The 18,857-nt window shown below is 44.5% G+C and overlaps 1 protein-coding gene across 1 annotated transcript in view; it reads right to left on the reverse strand.

The window, feature by feature from the left end:
- Positions 1–18,857, reverse strand: part of LOC118281212 (uncharacterized) — a 138,794-nt gene that overhangs the window by 115,208 nt on the left and 4,729 nt on the right. Inside the window, exons 3-11 of the mRNA XM_050700822.1 lie at positions 12,865–12,939; positions 8,161–8,246; positions 7,706–7,718; positions 7,457–7,555; positions 6,135–6,279; positions 4,305–4,396; positions 3,259–3,755; positions 2,450–2,508; positions 1,688–1,841 (exon numbers count right to left, since the gene is read on the reverse strand). Coding sequence (XP_050556779.1) covers positions 1,771–1,841; positions 2,450–2,508; positions 3,259–3,755; positions 4,305–4,396; positions 6,135–6,279; positions 7,457–7,555; positions 7,706–7,718; positions 8,161–8,246; positions 12,865–12,939 — 1,137 coding nt within the window. The 3' untranslated portion in view covers positions 1,688–1,770. The remainder of the gene's footprint in view (positions 1–1,687; positions 1,842–2,449; positions 2,509–3,258; positions 3,756–4,304; positions 4,397–6,134; positions 6,280–7,456; positions 7,556–7,705; positions 7,719–8,160; positions 8,247–12,864; positions 12,940–18,857) is intronic.

Here is an 18,857-nt window from a genome sequence, read left to right on the forward strand (position 1 = left end):
CAGCATAGTACTTGTACCATTAGGTGTCACTTATAAGTCAACACTCTAATGGAGACCACACACGATACAGTATACTTGCGCAAGGCCAGAATTGCGCCAGTATACTATATCGTGTGTGGCTGCCATAAGGAAAGATGTATTGTTGTTTTTGGGCAACCTTTGACATTTCTGTAATATTGTGTATACATTTTTGTCATTTTTTGGACTTATATAATTTGACATTAGATATTTATACTTTTTGACATTTTATGTGTTTGTATAATATGTAGGTATGACATCCACTTGACATATACTTGACATATATTTTTTCTTAATTTTTGTATTTCTCATGTTTTTTTTACTCAAACGAATTAATTGTTAGCATATAAGTGTTTTAGTTTTTACTGTCAGCTTGTATTGTTTTTTTGAATAAATAAAGGCAAGCGTCCACAGACATGCATCGTACGAGTAGCATGCATCGTACGCATCGCACGCATACGCATACGGTAGAAATTTTGAAATCGATCATGGCTACACTAAACGGTGTTGCTACCTAAATATTTTTTTTATGGGACAACCCCCAAAACCGCTGCAACTCCTGTGCACCAGGATCTACAGTAGATACAACCATGCAAACACCGGAACACTGAAGTCCGACGTCTCAGGGACATGAATGACTGTTTTGGATCCCGCAACGAAATAAATCAGAAGATATTATTAGAGGAGAAGAAAATAAAACGATAGTTTCCACTTCCCTCGGTGAATGTAATGCAGGAGACAGGATTATTACAAGGGACTTTTTATTTTTTTTGAGGGGGGAATATCGTCCAATGACTTCTCCCGCCTTGGGCAAGGTGAGAGGGAGTGTCAGACTCTTACTGACTAAAAACCATCCCGTTCCTTCTCCTGCTTTTCGACCCGGAGCCCCGGTAAACCAGCTAGGTAGTCCGCAGCTAGGGATCAGATTACATGGGATTTATAACACAAAGGGTGAAAAGTGGATCTGTACATTGTATAGCGACATTACGTCCTGTAATGTGCACCTCTTCTGGTAAAAAGGCGTGACGTTGCATACATATATTAATTAACTTTGCTGGTATAATATCAATATATGTACATGAATTAGTGTAGGTTTTAAATTCCTCAAATAAAACAAAACTCATAATATAACAATCAATATATTTTTGATTACAAAACAATAAATATAGAACATTTATAATATTATATTAAAACATAAGATTGATCGAGTCGTCGGACGCAACTACCGAGCTAAGGGGTCTCGATTCTCAGTTCGAGCAAAGTAATATTGAGTGTTTTTCAGTTACCCCCAAAAATTAATGCACCCATGGAAATTAAAAATGTAAATTTAAAAGTGGGTTTTACATTGTATAAGATGTTCTAAAAGTATCTGCCACGGCTTCAATGGGAGGTAGTGTTGTTTTTGAACATTACAATAGTGAAGACATTTCGTACCGTACGTTAAATTTGACTACTCTGCATAAAATGGTTCAAAAATATGCACGATGCGTCGTTTTATTCAAAACAATTGATAGCAATTGTTTTCATTGACGAAACGAAGCACGCTTGACAGAGACAGTGAAAGAGATAGCTCTTTCATAACAAACTCATACGTAGATTTTTTGTATGAAAAAAATACTCATAATCAATAATTTACATTCACTATTGTAATGTTCAAACACAACACTACCTCCCATTAAAGCCGTGGCAGATACTTTTAGAACACCTTATATATTATGTGCACCTCTGCCTACGCCTCCAAGTCTTTCTAGTTTACTCCTTACTGGAATGTTCACATGTTAGCACATAGATCGGTGGTGCCGGTACCAACAGCACAGGTGCATCTGTAAAGAAAACACGAAGTCAAATAACTAAGCGGTCGACATCTACAGTCCATTGCTGGACTACGAGCCTCCTCTACATAAGAGGGTTTGCCATAATCTCCGCAGGCAGGCGGGTTGGAGATCGCAGTGTAAAAGGTTCAGGTTTATCAGAAAGCGCTGCTGCACGGTCTCTGTCTAATGTGTAGTGTCTTAGTTGGCTATATAGTTTCTTGCTCGTTCTTCTCCATTCGAAGCTACACTTTGGAACGAGCACCTAGCTTCACTGACGGACAGACTGACAGACTATTATTTATTTCTTTATTTGTTGTCATTTCAAAAGTACCTATTTATGGTTTAATTGGAATAAATTATTTGACTTTGACTTCGCAGGTAGGCGGGTTGGAGATCGCAGTGTAAAAGGTTCAGGTTTATCAGAGAGCGCTGCTGTCTGGCCTCTGTCTAATGTGTAGTTTCTTAGTGAGTATATGCCGTCAAAAATTTGGGAACGTACATACTTGCCACTCCTCTAGAGTAGCGGGGCAAAGCTCGCTCGCTTACCATCAGGTGATCCGTCTTCTCGTTTACCGGCTTATACCATAAAAAACCTTTCTGAAAGAATTTAAACTTACCACAAATGTTACTGCAATGATTTTTCAAGTTATCCAAAGACCCGTGATGGCAGTTTTTGCTGAAAAGAAATACTTTTACAGTTATTTTCATTTTTAGAAAATGGCAACACTAACAATTGTTATTCCCGTCTATTAGAATATAAATGATTGTGTACCATCACTGCATAAGTAAGTATTTGAAGTTGGTTTTAGTCAGTCTGTTTCAAATGAAAACCACTTTAACAAGAAGAATCTCAAAAATAAAGGAAATACGTTTAACACTAGCCCCACCCTTTTGAGTCATACATATACAACGTCACGCCTTTCATCCCCGAAGGGATAGGCAGAGGTGCACATTACGGCACGTAATGCCGCTATACAATGTACACACTTTTGAGTCACAATGCACTTATTACTCCCTCTGGTACTATTGGCGTCCATAGGCGTCACATTATACTTAAATGAGTTTGCTTTACGTTAAAAATAAACGAAACGAGAGCGCGTTCAGCGCTCTGAGGCCTTAGTCTGCTATTACAATAAATTGTGTTAGAATGGTCGATCACTGAGCAGTGCAAGAGGGACGGAGCTATACAACCTACATAGCTCCGTCCCTCTTGCAATGTTCAGTGATCGACCATTCTGACACAATTGTAATAGCAGACTAAGGCCCCTGGATAGTTGGTTTATTCGAGACAGCCAATCGGAGCGCCGAACGTGCTCTCATTTCGATTACTTTAAATGTAAGTAGTAGGGGTACTGGTTGCTTACCATCAGGAGATCCATCTTTACATTAAATACAAAAAGGATTATAGTAATAAATATAAACTCACCACTGATCACCCAAATTATTCAACGACTGTGACATAGAACATTGCCCCACCACATTATTCAAGTCAGCGAGCGAGCAAGCCTGCCTTAACCTCGCTACCAACTTATGAGGAATACTCAAACTTTGAGAGGAGCTCGAACAATCACTCCCAACACACTTACTCCCGTCCGCACTGGCAACACTAATCTTCGGCACGTCACTGTCACTTTGACATTGACATTTGTACCCAGAGTTGCCAGGTTCAGAAGAATTGGTAGGATTGGTAGGATTACGATTCACAGATCTGTGTATATTTGGATCTGAAGCGTATGTTTGGCCGAATTTTTCTGTGAAATGAACGGTTTTCTTGTATTTATTCATCATTGAGTGTTGGTATTGGCCGCGGCGAGGTGATGTGTTTCGCGAACGGTTGGGTGAGGTGTAGGCTGAGGAAGTTTGTGTGGGCCGCTTTAGTTTCGGATTTTTCAACTCGTATTCTGCTGCTATTGCTTCGAATACCTGAAAATTGAGGTTTTAAGTGTTAAAATTTTAGCAAGAAGATTTTTTTAGTCAACTATTAATATTTCAGTCTTCCTTTGTAAGATTTTTCAAGTTATTGATTTGACATAAAATTTTAATACAAACAAAAAAAAATAGAGTAAGTGTGCTTTTCCACCAGAGATGTGCTATGCTACGTTGCTGTGGATGCGTTTGGCTTCCACCAATCATATTCATTGGTACACTATAGCCTAGCACTGGTGGAAACGAAATCAGCTAAGCTATGTTCTTTTACATATAAAGATGCGTGCTGTGGATGGCTTCAGTACTATCGATACATCGCATACTCGAGCTGCGCTTCTTCCTCGCACAGCTACATAGCTTAGTATCAGTGGAAACAGTCACATAGTTTCACAACTTAGCTATTACATCTTTGTAGCATACGTTTTTTCAAGCCGGAGCCCCGATAAACCCGCTAGGTAGTTCGCAGCTCCGGTTGTAGCATAGCTACATAGCACATCTCTGGTGGAAAAGCACACTAAAGTAGGCTAACAAAGACATAGTACCGACCTGTTCTGCGACTAAGTTCCTTGCGTAAGGCGAGTTCTTGGATGGTAGAGCTTCCCTGCACAACGCACAGCGCTCCAGTCTCACCCAGCAAGCTGAAAACATACATAAACAAAAGAATATATAAAAGGAAGATAACTTCATATAGGAGAGTCATGCTTCAGCACTGCTGTGTCGGCTCGACCGGAGTGATACCACGGCCGAGCTGTACACCGACGTGAAACAACCACAGCGTTGTGTTTCGTTATATGTATAAGTGAGATTGCCGGAGGCCAAATTCCGCCTTCCCAATCTTCCCAAAACGCGATTCCCCAACAACTCTTAAATTCCTAACCCCCAAAAGGCCGGCAACGCATTTGTAACCCCTCTGGTGTTTCGGGTGTCCATGGGCGGCAGAGATTGCTTACAATCAGGTGATCCGCCTACTCGTTTACCGGCTTATACCATACAACACTGGTCTGTCGGCTTCCGCGAAGTGATACCACGACGAAGCAGTAGACCGGCGTGAAACGTGAAACTACCTAAGTGTTGTGTTTCAAAGTATTCTATCACCTAAGTCAGCTCCTACGCTAGCTGTACACCAATTTTAATCAAAATCCGTTCAGTAGTGTCAACATGATTGACGCTCAAACATCTAAACAATCAAACATCTTTCTGTATATATTACTAGCGACCCGCCCCAGCTTCGCATGGGTGCAATGGTGATATATTACGCATGTATTATACATATAAACCTTCCTCTTGAATCACTCTATCTATTAAAAAACCGGCCAAGTGAGACTTTGACTCGCCCATGAAGGGTTCCGTAGCATCAAGTGATGACATAATATAAAAGTTATAAAATAACTTGGTTTTACATAGTGTTTGTATGAACGACAAATTTATATTTGCGGTTTTTGAAACTGTTTTATTTCTTAAAAACTAATTATGAGATCTCGTTTAAACCAATTTTCGTTGTTAGTTTCTATTGAAATCTACAGCATATATTTTTTTTAGTTTTCTCACTCTCTTATCTTAAAAGTTAGAGGGGGGGGGACACTCATTTTTCCACTTTGGAAGCGTCTAACTTTCAAACGGTTGATTTTGACGAAAAATGGTTTTAGGAACCTTAATGTCTTTTTTAAAGACCTATCCATAGACACCCATCACGGATATGTTAGCTGAAAAATATTTTTTTTGAATCAGTTCCATGTATGGAGTGCCCCCCTTTAATTTTTAAATTTATTATTTTTTATTCAAAATTCGAATAGCGGTTATCGAAATACATCAACCTACAAAGTTTCAACTATGTAGGCCTAACAGTTTCGGAAATAAATGGCTGTGACATACGGACGGACGGACGGACGGACGGACGGACGGACGGACGGACGGACGGACGGACGGACGGACAGACAGACATGACGAATCTATAAGGGTTCCGTTTTTTGCCATTTGGCTACGGAACCCTAAAAAACCGCATCAAAATCCGTTGCGTAGTTTTAAAGATTTAAGCGTACAAAGGGACATAGGGACAGAGAAAGCGACTTTGTTTTATACTATTTATATCTATACTAATCTATACTAATATAATATGATAAAGCTGAAGAGTTCGTTTGATTGTTTGTTTGTTTGTTTGAACGCGCTAATCTCAGGAACTGCTGGTCCGATTTGAATAATTCTTTTTGTGTACGATAGCGCATTTATCGAGGAACGTTATAGGCTATAAATCATCACGCTACGATCAATAGGAACCGAGCAGAGGGGGTGTAACCGCGCGGAAGTGGCTAGTTTAACATAAAAAAAACATAAGGACAGAGAAAGCGATTTTGTTTTATACTGTGTAGTGATACTCACGTTCGCAGTAGACATGGGAGCGCGCGCAGGAGAGTGGCTTGGTGGCAGTGGACGCGCACACGGAGCACGCGAGCGCGCGCACCACGCCCGACAGCGCACGACGAGACTTCTCGCCGCGGACCCCGCCGCCACAACTCCATAGTAACTGGAGAAATATATATTTTTTAAATATTTATTTAATAAATTGAAGGGTAATAATAATGTACCACATAGTCACATAGTGATTTGACTGCACGGTTGGTGCGGTGGCTGGGCAACTGGCTGCCGCGGAACGGGTAGCGGGTTCGATTCCCGCACGGAGCAACTCTTTGTGTGATCTACAAATTGTTGTTTCGGGTCTGGGTGTCATGTGCATGTGAAATTGTATGTTTGTAAACGCACCCACGACACAGGAGAAAATCCTAATGTGGGGCAACGTTTAAAAAAAAATGTCACCCTCATAGGACCATTAACATAATATACCTACACATTAACATAAAAAAATATATCTATTAACTGGAGAAATAGCCAAGGTAAATGGTGGTTAACTGGTTCAAGAAGCTTTTCCACCAGAGATGTGCCATGCTTCGTTGCTGTGGATGCGTTTGGCTTCTACCAAACGCTTGCGTTGGGCTTCGTTGTGTGAATGAGGTTACCGGAGGCCCGATTAATCTTCTCAATCGCCAATTCCCCAACAACCCTTACCTTAACCCCTAAAAGGCCGGCAACACACTTGTAACGCCTCTGGTATTTTAAAGGTCCATGGACGGCGGTGATTGCTTACCATCAGGTGATACATCTGCTCGGTTACTGGCTTATACCATAAAGACGAATATCATATGAGGAGAAGAAAAAAACGTCATGAGCTAATGGTAACATGTAAACAGTGACTCGTGTAGTGTAGAGATTGTCCAGTCAACTGATGGTAGCGTGGACTGTCCAGGCGATACGTACTTAGGTATCGTCATGAGCTAATGGTAACATGTAAACAGTGACTCGTGTAGTGTAGAGATTGTCCAGTCAACTGATGGTAGCGTGGACTGTCCAGGCGATACGTACTTAGGTATCGTCATGAGCTAATGGTAACATGTAAACAGTGACTCGTGTAGTGTAGAGATTGTCCAGTCAACTGATGGTAGCGTGGACTGTCCAGGCGATACGTACTTAGGTATCGTCATGAGCTAATGGTAACATGTAAACAGTGACTCGTGTAGTGTAGAGATTGTCCAGTCAACTGATGGTAGCGTGGACTGTCCAGGCGATACGTACTTAGGTATCGTCATGAGCTAATGGTAACATGTAAACAGTGACTCATGTAGTGTAGTAGTCAATATGAAGTATACCTCAGGGTCATCCTTAGGATCCACACCACAGTTCCACACGATGAGAGAGACTCCTCCACCCTCGCCGTCGCCTCTGATCAGGCCGGCGACCTGACTCACCTGGGACATAGAAAAAATTAAAAAAATATTAAGAAATACCTTCTATCGACGAGCATGCATGAAGATTGATGAATGTAGACAGAGGATCTTTCAGCAACAGCCGTCAGCTGAGTTGATTGTAAACTGACACATGCGTGCTGCCATCTGAACAGGTCCGCCCAAACTGTTGTGGTTCTTTCCTCAAAAGACAACTACAGAATCAATTTGCACGGTTCTTCGACATCTTTAATTGATTTTGTCTGGACCTCTGAGTTTTTTTCGACATTTCTTCTCAGAGTAGTCGGATAGGAAATGCCGGCCTCATCTAGTTATTTAAGAGATTGACGTGTAAAAGAGTTACATTGTAACCTATTTGCAAAATTAAATATCATTTATTAAACTTAGAGAGCGCCTTAGGCAAGCACCTCATTAAGGTAAGCGTCCACAGGCCCGCATCGCACGCAACGGATTTTAGTTTGTCTTGTATAGAAACTCATACAACTGCGTCCACTGATCCGCATCGTACGGACCGCATCATCGGCAATGCGTACCGATGACGTTATACGGAATGCGTACGATGCGGGCGTGAATCATTTTGAAATTGACTTTGACTTCATAGACCAAGCAGGTCTTTCCCATCAGCCTGCAGGAGACAGTCTCCTGGTTTGAGTCCAGCTTCATCAGCTCTTCCATTTGGTGTGACTTCCCGTACCTGGAAATAAAAGTATTGGACATTTAATAGAATTTAATATATGTAGAGAGTTTTAATGACCTAGCCTTTTTTGAGGAGAGAAAATCATACAACGACTCCTCCCGTCCTGGATGAGGCGAGACTGTAATCACAGCTGTGTAAGACTCTTACTGATTAAAAACTACCACGTTTCTACTCCTATTTTGATCTGGAGACGGAGACGCGGTAACCCTCAACAAAATGTCATTAGCACCTGATCGGGTATCAGCCCTACTGAGCCCAGCTTCGTTGGTCGAGTGTTTGCATAAATATGGCAGCCAAGCATACTACCCAGCGGTTTTAATATGTGTATTTACATGTCATTAGTTTTATTTTTTATCACAATAACAAAACAACAAAATGTTGCGTGCGCTTATGTCCGCACGATCAGCTGTTAGCAGCGAAGCGCCCCCGTTATTGAAAAACTAGTAACTAGGTAGGTATTTTGGAATCAGGGCAGGCACCATCCGTCCGGACAACTCGGGGCTGCGCACGGTGGTCGTGAGTTGCCCCGTCACAGCGGCCAAAAAGATTAAGGAGGGCAAAAGGCTCCTTGTCGGGTGGGTCTCGGCGCAGGTCAAACTGCTCGAGCTCCGGCCTCTGAGGTGCTACCGCTGCCACGTAGGCGACCACGTGAGCGCTAAATGCACCTCGGAGGTTGACCGCAGCGACCGCTGCTTCCGCTGCGGTCAGCCCGGTCACAAGGCCGGCACATGTACCGCCCCGCTGCACTGCGACGCATGTGCGGCGGCCGGCAAGCCGGCCAATCACCGGGTTGGGAGCAAGGCCTGTTCCCCGCCTACCAAACCCAGGGGGAAGGGTAGGCCCTCCGCCACCCCCGTCGTTTCCACCGCCGCCACCGTGGCAGTCGCCACTGCCGCCGCCGCCGCGGTCACCGCCAGCTGTAGTGCCGCCAGGGGGAGGTCGTGATGGATTGCCATTAATGAATCCATTCCGCCTCCTCCAGGCGAACATTAACCACTGCGCCGCTGCTCAGGATCTCCTGCTCCAGAGCATGACGCAGTGGTCGATCAATGTCGCCGTAGTCTCCGAGCCGTATTTCGTCCCGCCCAGGGATCACTGGGTTGCGGACTTAGACGGCTCGGTGACCATCATCTCGTCGGCCGCCGCCGGTACCCCGACTCTCGAGAGTGCTCGGAGAGGCCGGGGTTGTGTCGCAGCACGGTTCGGAGAGATCGCTGTGGTGGGCGTGTATTTCTCTCCGAACCGAACTCTCGCCGAGTTCCACAACTCCCTGAGGGAGTTGGTCGCCGTCGTCGTCGGGTTCCGTTCCCTCCCCGTGCTCGTCCTCGGGGACTTCAATGCCAAGAATTTGGCTTGGGGTTCCCGGATCACTGACACGCGGGGTAGGATGGTGGAAGACTGGGCTCTGGAGACAGGCCTAGTCGTCCTGAACCGGGGTTCTGTCCCCACGTGTGTGCGGATGCAGGGTGAATCGGTTGTGGATATTTCGTTCGCGAGCCCTGCTCTGTCACCGCGTGTCGTCGACTGGTGTGTCATGGAGGAGGTGGAGACATATTCCGATCACCGGTACATCCGGTTCGATGTTTCCGCCGAGTCCGCGGACCCACCAGTCAGACAGGCCCCATGTGGCCCGCGTTGGGCGCTGAGGCAGCTGGACCGGGAGCTATTTCTGGAAGCCGCCATCGTGCAGGCCTGGGTGATACCACCAGACAGGCCTGCCGACATCAACGAGGAGGCGCGGTGGCTCCAGGACGCCATGTCCAGAATTTGTGACGTGGCGATGCCCCGGGTCCGTCCAGGACAGCGGAAGCGCCAGATGTACTGGTGGTCGCAAGAGCTGGCTGCTCTGCGCAATGCGTGTGTTGCTGCGCGACGCCAGTACACTAGGCACCGCAGGCTTCGTATCCGTCCACCGGACGCGGAAGCTAGAGAGGCGGAGTTATATGAGGGGTACAAGGCGGCGAAAGACGCCCTAAAAACGGAAATCCGGCGGGCCAAAAACCAGGCCCGCCAGGAGATGCTGGAGACTCTGGACAGAGACCCGTGGGGACGCCCCTACCTAATGGTGCGCGACAAGCTCCGCACACAGGCTCCCCCGCTGACACAGAGTCTCCGGCCAGAGGTTGTAGAGGAGGTGGTCACCACCTTGTTCCCCCAATCACGGAGGGGCTACATCCCTCCGTGTATGACTCCGCTCCCTGCGGTGCCCGATGCGGGCCACAGCGACGACGACGACGACACAGCACCAGAAGTGACCGAGGCAGAGCTGAGAGTGGCGGTGCGCCGGATGGGCGCCAAGAACACCGCCCCGGGACCCGACGGATTGCCTGGCAAGGCGTGGGTCCTGGCTTCGGAGACTCTCAGGCCTCGACTAATTGGTCTCTTCAGCGCATGTTTGGAGAGGGGCCAGTTCCCGCTATCATGGAAGGCGGGTAAACTGGTCCTTGTGAAGAAGCCAGGGCGCCCTGCGGACTCTCCGTCCGCGTACCGGCCCATCGTGCTACTCGACGAGGTGGGAAAACTGTTTGAAAGAATAATTTCAAACCGCCTCGTCGCGCACCTGACGGGAACAGGGCCGGACCTCGCGGACGGCCAGTTCGGCTTCCGCAAAGGGCGCTCTACGGTGGACGCCATCATGCGCGTGAGAGACCTTACGACGGGGTCTGCAGTGTCCAGGGGTAAGGTCGTCGTGGCGGTGTCTTTGGACATCGCCAACGCCTTCAACTCTCTGCCCTGGAGCTGCATTTTGGAGGCACTACGGTATCATCGGGTGCCTGCCTATCTCCGTCGTATAGTCGAGGCTTATCTGACGGATAGATCCGTCATCTACCCCGGTCACCGAGGTGAGTGGAACCGGCGAGAGATGTCGCGCGGTGTTCCACAGGGATCGGTCCTGGGACCGCTCCTGTGGAACATTGGCTACGACTGGGTGCTGCGCACTGACCTCCCGAACGGCGTCAGCGTGGTTTGCTACGCTGACGATACGCTGGTACTAGCACACGGGAGGTCACACCAGGCGGCGGCCGACCTGATGATGAGAGCGGTTGCGATAGTCGTTGAAAGGATCCGGCAGCTGGGACTCGAGGTGGCGCTTCATAAGTCCGAGGCCATGTGTTTTTATGGCCGCGGGAATGCGCCACCTCCGGGTGAGTTCCAGATCATGGCAGGAGGGGTTTCCATCGGCATCGAGGTGACGATGAAGTACCTGGGACTCGTCCTCGACAGTCGGTGGAAATTTGAGGAACATTTCCGACGTTTGGCTCCCAAGTTGGAACGGACGGGGGCTGCCCTAAAGCGGCTCCTACCCAACCTCGGGGGACCAAACGCCTCCTGCCGGAGGTTATACGCGGGGATCGTGCGGTCCATGGCCCTCTATGGGGCCCCGGTGTGGGCGCCACATCTAAGGCGACGACCAGCTCGGGCGCTGGTTTCATCCCAGAGGGTCATGGCCATTCGGATGATCCGTGGGTACCGCACGATCTCCGGGGAGGCGGCTAACCTCCTTGCGGGATCACCGCCGTGGGATCTGGAGGCGAAAGTGCTCGCGCACGTATACAGCCTACGTGCGGAGGCGCATCGCCGGGGCGAAACCCCACTGCCGCGTCAGATTAGTGCGTGGCGGGATGAGCTCCGGCGCGATCTCATGGCGGAATGGAAGAAGCGACTGTCGCAACCGAGGGCTGGGCTCGCTGTTATTGCAGCGGTAAGTCCCCTCTTTGAGGAGTGGCTAGAGAGGCGTCATGGCGTCCTCACCTACCGCCTGACGCAGGTGCTTACCGGACACGGAAGTTTCGGTAGGTACCTGTTTCGGATTCGGCGGGAGGAAACGCCCGGGTGTCGTCATTGCGAGGATCACCCGGAGGACACGGTGGAACATACAGTAGCGGTGTGCCCTGCATGGGCTGAGCATCGCCGTGTCCTTAGGGATGTGATCGGCGACGGTGACCTCTCGCGTCCGGCCCTGGTTCAGGCCATGGTGCGGAGCGAGGGGGAATGGGACGCCGTCTCCTCCTTCTGCGAAGCAGTCATGCTAGCTAAGGAGGAGGCGGAGCGCGTGAGGGAACGATCCTCCTCACGCCCCAGCCGCCGCAGAAGACACTCCGAGCGTCGGGGATCGCGTGACGATCTCCGGCCACCGTAAGTGCGGGTCTGCGGACGACGAGTAAGGGTAGCTCGCCGCCCGAACAGAACCAGACCCGTGCGTACGGCGCGTCGCGTTCCGCGCGCGCCTCAAAGAGCCAGACCACCACAGTTGGGGCCCAGTAGGGTTGATGCTCGATCCGGAGCTGCGGAAAACGTAAAAGGTTACCGGGGCTCCGGCTCAAAGCAGGAGAAGGAACGGGGTGGTTTTTAGTCAGTAAGAGTCTGACACTCCCTCCCGCCTCACCCAAGGCGGGAGAAGTCATTGGATGATTTTCCCCCTGAAAAAAAAAAAAAAAAGGTAGGTATTTTGGAACTTTACTTACTTTAATTTGTTATTGTATTAAAAATAAAACTAATGAGTATACAAAAAAGTTTCTTTGGGAAAGTTGTTTGTAATTATGAGTACAATCACGTGTTTAAATATCGTTCACTAATTACCAGTCACCCTATATATCCACCCTATAGCACTCACCCAAGGATATGGATCCCACAGCGTCCTTGTGAGTCGGAAGCCCAGCCCTTCGCCTTCATCTTCCGGGAGATTCAACTGTAAACATAAAACAATATAATTATTAAAATCGTTTCACATAAATAGTATGTATGACTACCTCATTGGTCGAGTGGTCGCAAGTGCGGCTGCCGGATCAGGTGTCTCGGGCAAAGCATTACTGGGCTTTTTTTTTGGCTTTTAAAAAATGACGCAATAGTAGCAGTCTGGATTTGTGGCTAGTAAATGGCAATAGGCTCACCCTCAATTACATGGGACTACTGGTGTATAACACAAATGGTGAAAAGTGTGTGTACATTGTATAGCGGCATTACGTGCCGTAATGTGCACCTCTGCCCTTCAGGGATGAAAGACGTGACACAGTAGCATTCCGCGACACACGAAGCGGCGATTGTCGCGGAATGCTGCTCATGAATATGAGCGTCTAGCATGGCTTGAAACTAGTCGAGTTCCGCATCAAACAGTTACGTGAGTAAGCCTAGGTACCTATTACTTGTTGGATCATGCATTGCATAGCAGTCAACACTCAAATCGTGTGAGCTTTAGCCTCGAATAGAATTCGACACGGTCAAGGGCAAATAAGGTTTCAATACTAGACGAAATACCAATTAAAGTTCAAACAACAATTAGAATTCAGATAAAGTGTACGTACAACACAACTACTTGTCTACGTATTAACAGTCGCGCATGCAAATTCTCCAATCGTTCGTGCATTGACGATGATCAATGCTCTCTTGACGTCCGCAGCAGTGCGAGAGGGACGGAGCTATGTAGGTTGTATAGCCCCGTCCCTCTCGCACTGCTCAGTGATCGACCATTCTGACACAATTGTAATAGCAGACTAAGGCCCCAGGGGGCCTACTCTAATTCAACGAAAAACGAAGTTTCGGACGAAACTTCGCAGATTGCATACTACAATTCTATTTATTGCAAACTTTCGTGAACAAAAATGAACGAATGAAATGAAGATAAATAAATAACTTTTGATATGAAATTAAAAATAAAACGTTATTTCAAGTAATTCTATTAGTAAATCAATAAAACCTCTTTTGGGTTCGAGAACCGGAGTAGGCCCCCAGAGTGTGATTTGTTCGCAGCGAGATGGAAGGATATATGTCGTGAGTGTTTAAGGTTTTTATGGAATGGTTATTATGGAATAGGAGGTTAACGAGCTAACGAGTCACCTGATGGTTAGCGATCAGCGCCGCCCATGGACACCCGCAACACCAGAGGAGTCACAGGTGCGTTGCCGGCCTTTTTCTAAAAAGGAGTAACTATGCTCTTTTCTTGAAGGTCGTATCGATTCGGAAATACAGTCGACCACAGCTCATTCCACAGTTTTGTGAGAATATGGACAGACTGCCTCGTTGACCAAAGAGAGGGGTGCGAGAGAGGTGAGACAATGAGTCTCGGGTTCGATTTCCGGGTCAGGCAAACTGCTGGGTTTTTTTTTCGGTTTTTCGAAAATTTCTTAGTAGTAGCATGGAGTCTGGAATTGTGCCCGGTATACGGCAATAGGCTCACTCCTTATTATATGGCACAAATGGCGAAAAGTGGGTGTACATTGTATAGCGGCATTACATGCCGTAATGTGCACCTCTGCCTACCCCTTCGGGGATAAAAAGCCGTGAGGTTGTGTCATGGATGGCTGATGAATTAGTTTTAATTATGTTATTAAAATTCTTGTACTTTTTTGCCAATATATCACTTTAACTGTATAATGTATTGGTTTAAGCTGTAAAATTGTGCGTATTTTTTTCAAAATAAGCGAATGGGCATTACGTGCTGCAATGAGACAGTAACCTATGGAGTTTCTCGCTCGTTCTTCTCCATAGGAATCTACACTTTGGAACGAGCAAATAGAACAACTAGAGGACTGACCGACAGACAGACGTTATTAATATTATTATATTTGCTTTGACGTTCAAAAGTGCCTTCCTGGTCTATTTGAAATAAATCATTTTGACTTTGACTAATGTGCACTTATGCCTACCCCGTCGGCGATAGAAGGCGTGATGACGTAAAAAATATATACACATATAGTATAAATGGATAAGTAAATAGTATAATAATAGTATAACAGTGACAGCGATGCGGACGAGTACTTCGACGCCTAACGAGAATTTTTATTTTATTTTTTCTTTATTTTAGTTTTAAGTTAGTTTTTATTCCTTTTTTTTAGGTATTTTTAAGTTGTAAATAATGTGTAAGTAATCATAATAATTTACTTCGAATAACAGAGTAAATATAGTACCTATATACATATACACATACGATATAAACGAGCGAGGCCACGCATTGAGTGCGGTCTCAAATGTGAAGGTGAAGTATACAGCTTTAATGTCAATGTCGACCGGATTCGGAACTTTTTGAGACGAGGAAGTAGTTCCTCGTGAGTGGGTAGGCAGAGGTGCTTGTGTTCAATCTATAGCAATGTTATACTTAGAATTTAATTAGTGAAGAGGTTGTTTGAACGCGTTAATCTAAGGAACTAGTGGTTTGAATTGAATAAGTAATTATTTTGGGATAGTCAATTCATCGAGAGAGGCTTCATCAGACTACCTCGTTAGCCGAGTGGACTCAAGTGCGACTGCCAAACAAGAGGTCTCTAGTTCGATTCCTGGGTCGGGCAAAGTATTACAAGGCTCTTTCGGTTTTTTGATAATTTCTCAGTAGTAGCACGGAGTCTGGAATTGTGCCCGATATATGGCAATAGGCTCACCCCCTATTACACGGGACTTATAACACAAATGGTGAAAAGTGTGTGTACATTGTATAGCGGCATTACATGCCGTAATGTGTACCTCTGCCTACCCCTTCGGGGATAAAAGGCGTAACGTTGACGTTTTAGCCATGTAGAGCGCGTGACCCGCACGGAAGTAGCTAATCTATTTTTATACATATTATAAAATTAATTTAATAATAATAAAGAGGTTATTTCAAAGCGCTAATAATCGGAACTATAGGTCCGAATTTAATCATTCTTCTTGTGGCACACAGTCCATTTATCAAGGAAGGTTATAGGCTATTTAACATCACGTTACAATCAATAGAAGCCGAGCAGAGTGGGTAAAACCGCGCGGAAGTAGCTAAAATTAATTTAATGAAGAGGTTTTTTCAACGCGCTAATCTCCGAAACTACTGGTCCGAATTGAATAATTATTTTTGTGTCGGATAGTCCATTTATCAAGGAAGGCTATAAAACATCACACTGCAATCTATGGGTGCCGAGCAGAGTGGGTGAAACCCCGTGGAAGTAGCTAAAATTAATGTAATGAAGAGGTCATTTCAACGCGCTTATCTCCGAAACTACTGGTCCGATATAGACAATACTTTTTGTGTTGGATAATCCATTTAGGCATTGAGGAAGGCTATATGCTATAAAACATCACGCTACGATTCCTAGAAGCTGGGCAGCGAGTAAAACCACGCGGCAATAGCTAGTCGTTTTTAACCTTCACCATGAATTTAAAATGGGGTCGCTTGTCGTTCGCGACTTCCGAAATGAGTCAATAAACTGATCGAATAAAGGAAATCGTATATCATAAAATAAAATCGATTTCCGAATTAATATATATATGTATGTATATAATATATGAGGATATTGCCGGAAATATACTTAGTTATAAATTAATTTTATTGTTCTCACAATATCCGTAATCAAAATTATATTAATGTATTAAGAATACATTATGTCACTATCCCTACTCTTCCCGTGGGTGTAGTATACCCTACTTTGATTGCACGGGTGACGCGGTGGCTAGGTTACTGACTGCCATGCAACGTGTAGCGGGAACAACTCTTTGTGTGATCCACAAATTGTTGTTTCGGGTCTAGGTGTCATGTGTATGTGAACTTGTATGTTTGTAAACGCACCCACGACACAGGAGACAATCCTAGAGTGATGCAAAGGGTTAAAAAAAGAAAAAGAAGACACATTAGACAGAGACCGTGCAGCAGCGCTCTCTGATAAACCTGAACCTTTTACACTGCGATCTCCAACCCGCCTGCCTGCGGAGATTATGGCAAACCCTCTTATGTAGAGGAGGCTCGTAGTCCAGCAGTGGACTGTCGCCCGACTATTAATAAATAAAAATAAATAAATAAAATTTATTTATTTTCCACCATATTTATACAGACATTGGTCTTAAAAACTAAGCTTATATAATAATTAATAATATAATAAATTCTGTAGCAAGTTACACGACCAGGTTAAAAACAATTGAAATAACAAGTGGTGGGATTCAGGAACCCAAACTAGGAAAACCTGTACTATGGGCTCCTGGCCTTTCCCTCACGGATATGGACTATTATTTTATAAATTATATAAATTTATATGAAAGTAAATTCAAATAAACAAAACTAAAACTTCTTCTATAATAAAATATTAATAATAAAATTTAAAAAGTACCAATCTGTATGTGTGTGTGTGTGTGTGTGTGTGTGTGTGTGTGTGTGTGTGTGTGTGTGTGTGTGTGTGTGTGTGTGTGTGTGTGTGTGTGTGCGTGTGTATGTGGTGAAAAGTAATACATATTTGTGTGTGAAGTGATGTACGCATGCATGTATACCATGTTGTGAGAATGTGTGACCAATGACATGCGTTAGCATAAAGTAGTGAGTAGTTGTTCTGTCTGTTCGTAATCTAGTTCTAAAAGCCATTGAGTAACTTTTTTTTACATTCTAATTTGGACAGTTTGACGATTTCAAGTTTTTTGTTTACTTTATTATATAAATTATTACTTCTATAGTTGAGGAATTTTTGGGCAAAGGATGTGTGGACTGGAACTGGATTACAAACATCAAAGTATCTTCTTTTGTTTTGTTTGTTTCGGATTGAAGGGAGATCAATAGATGTGTGCTTTTTAAGGATGATGTCAAGTATATAGAGTTGTCTAACTGTAAGGACGTTGCTGTCTTTATACAATGAAGTAGTTGGGTACAGTCTGGGTTTGGATAGTGCTACTTTTAGAATTAATCGTTGGCCTCTTTCGACTGTAAGGAAGTGAGATTTATGGGAGCCACCCCAAATAGAAATGCCGTAACAGAGAATGGATTGACAGAGTGATTTATACACAGTTTTTATTATTTTCCAGCATGTAACATGTCTAAGGTTTTTAAAAATATGAATAAGTTTTCTAGTCTTTTGCGTTAAGTTAAAAATATGTTTTTTGAAAGTTAAATTTTGATCGATTGTTATGCCTAAGTATTTTATTGTGTCGGTTTTGGATATATTTGGACAAGTGGAACAATTAAAAACAGAGGAGTGACAAGAATGAGCGTAAATATTAAAGTTATTAGGGATGGATGTGAAATTGTGTATTGAGTAAGTGATGTACTTAGTTTTGGCTGCATTTAATGTTAACTTATTGATAGCGAGCCAGTGAGTAACTATATTAAAGCCATTTTGAGCAGAGCTAAATGTCTCGTCCCAAGTGTCTCCGAAAAAGGTTAGTGTCGTGTCATCTGCATATGATAGTATTTGACAGTTGTTAAAGTTTAAATTACATAAGTCATTAATATAACAAAGAAATAGAGTTGGGCCTAAAATACTGCCTTGAGGCACACCCATGTTAATGTCATTTTCTGTACTTAATGTGTTTCCTATTCGAACCATTTGGGTACGATCTTCTAAATAATTTTGAAAAAGAGCTAGTTGATTATTCCTGATACCCAGTTTTTCTAATTTTTCTACCAAGAGTCGTGGACAGACTGTATCAAAAGCCTTTTGCAAATCTAAAAATATAGTCAAACATTTTTTCTTATTATCCAATTTGTCAACAATGAATTCGCTAAAACTATGTAGACAATCAGTGGTTGAGATACCTTTCCTAAAGCCATATTGGTTTTTGGAAAGGATATTTTTGTCTTCTAAAAATTTTATGAGATTATTATTTATTATCCTTTCAAATATTTTTGACAAGATTGGAAGCATAGCTATAGGTCGGTAATTAGAGGCA

This window comes from Spodoptera frugiperda, chromosome 19 (assembly GCF_023101765.2).
Source record: "Spodoptera frugiperda isolate SF20-4 chromosome 19, AGI-APGP_CSIRO_Sfru_2.0, whole genome shotgun sequence".
NCBI classification, from domain to species: domain Eukaryota; kingdom Metazoa; phylum Arthropoda; class Insecta; order Lepidoptera; family Noctuidae; genus Spodoptera; species Spodoptera frugiperda.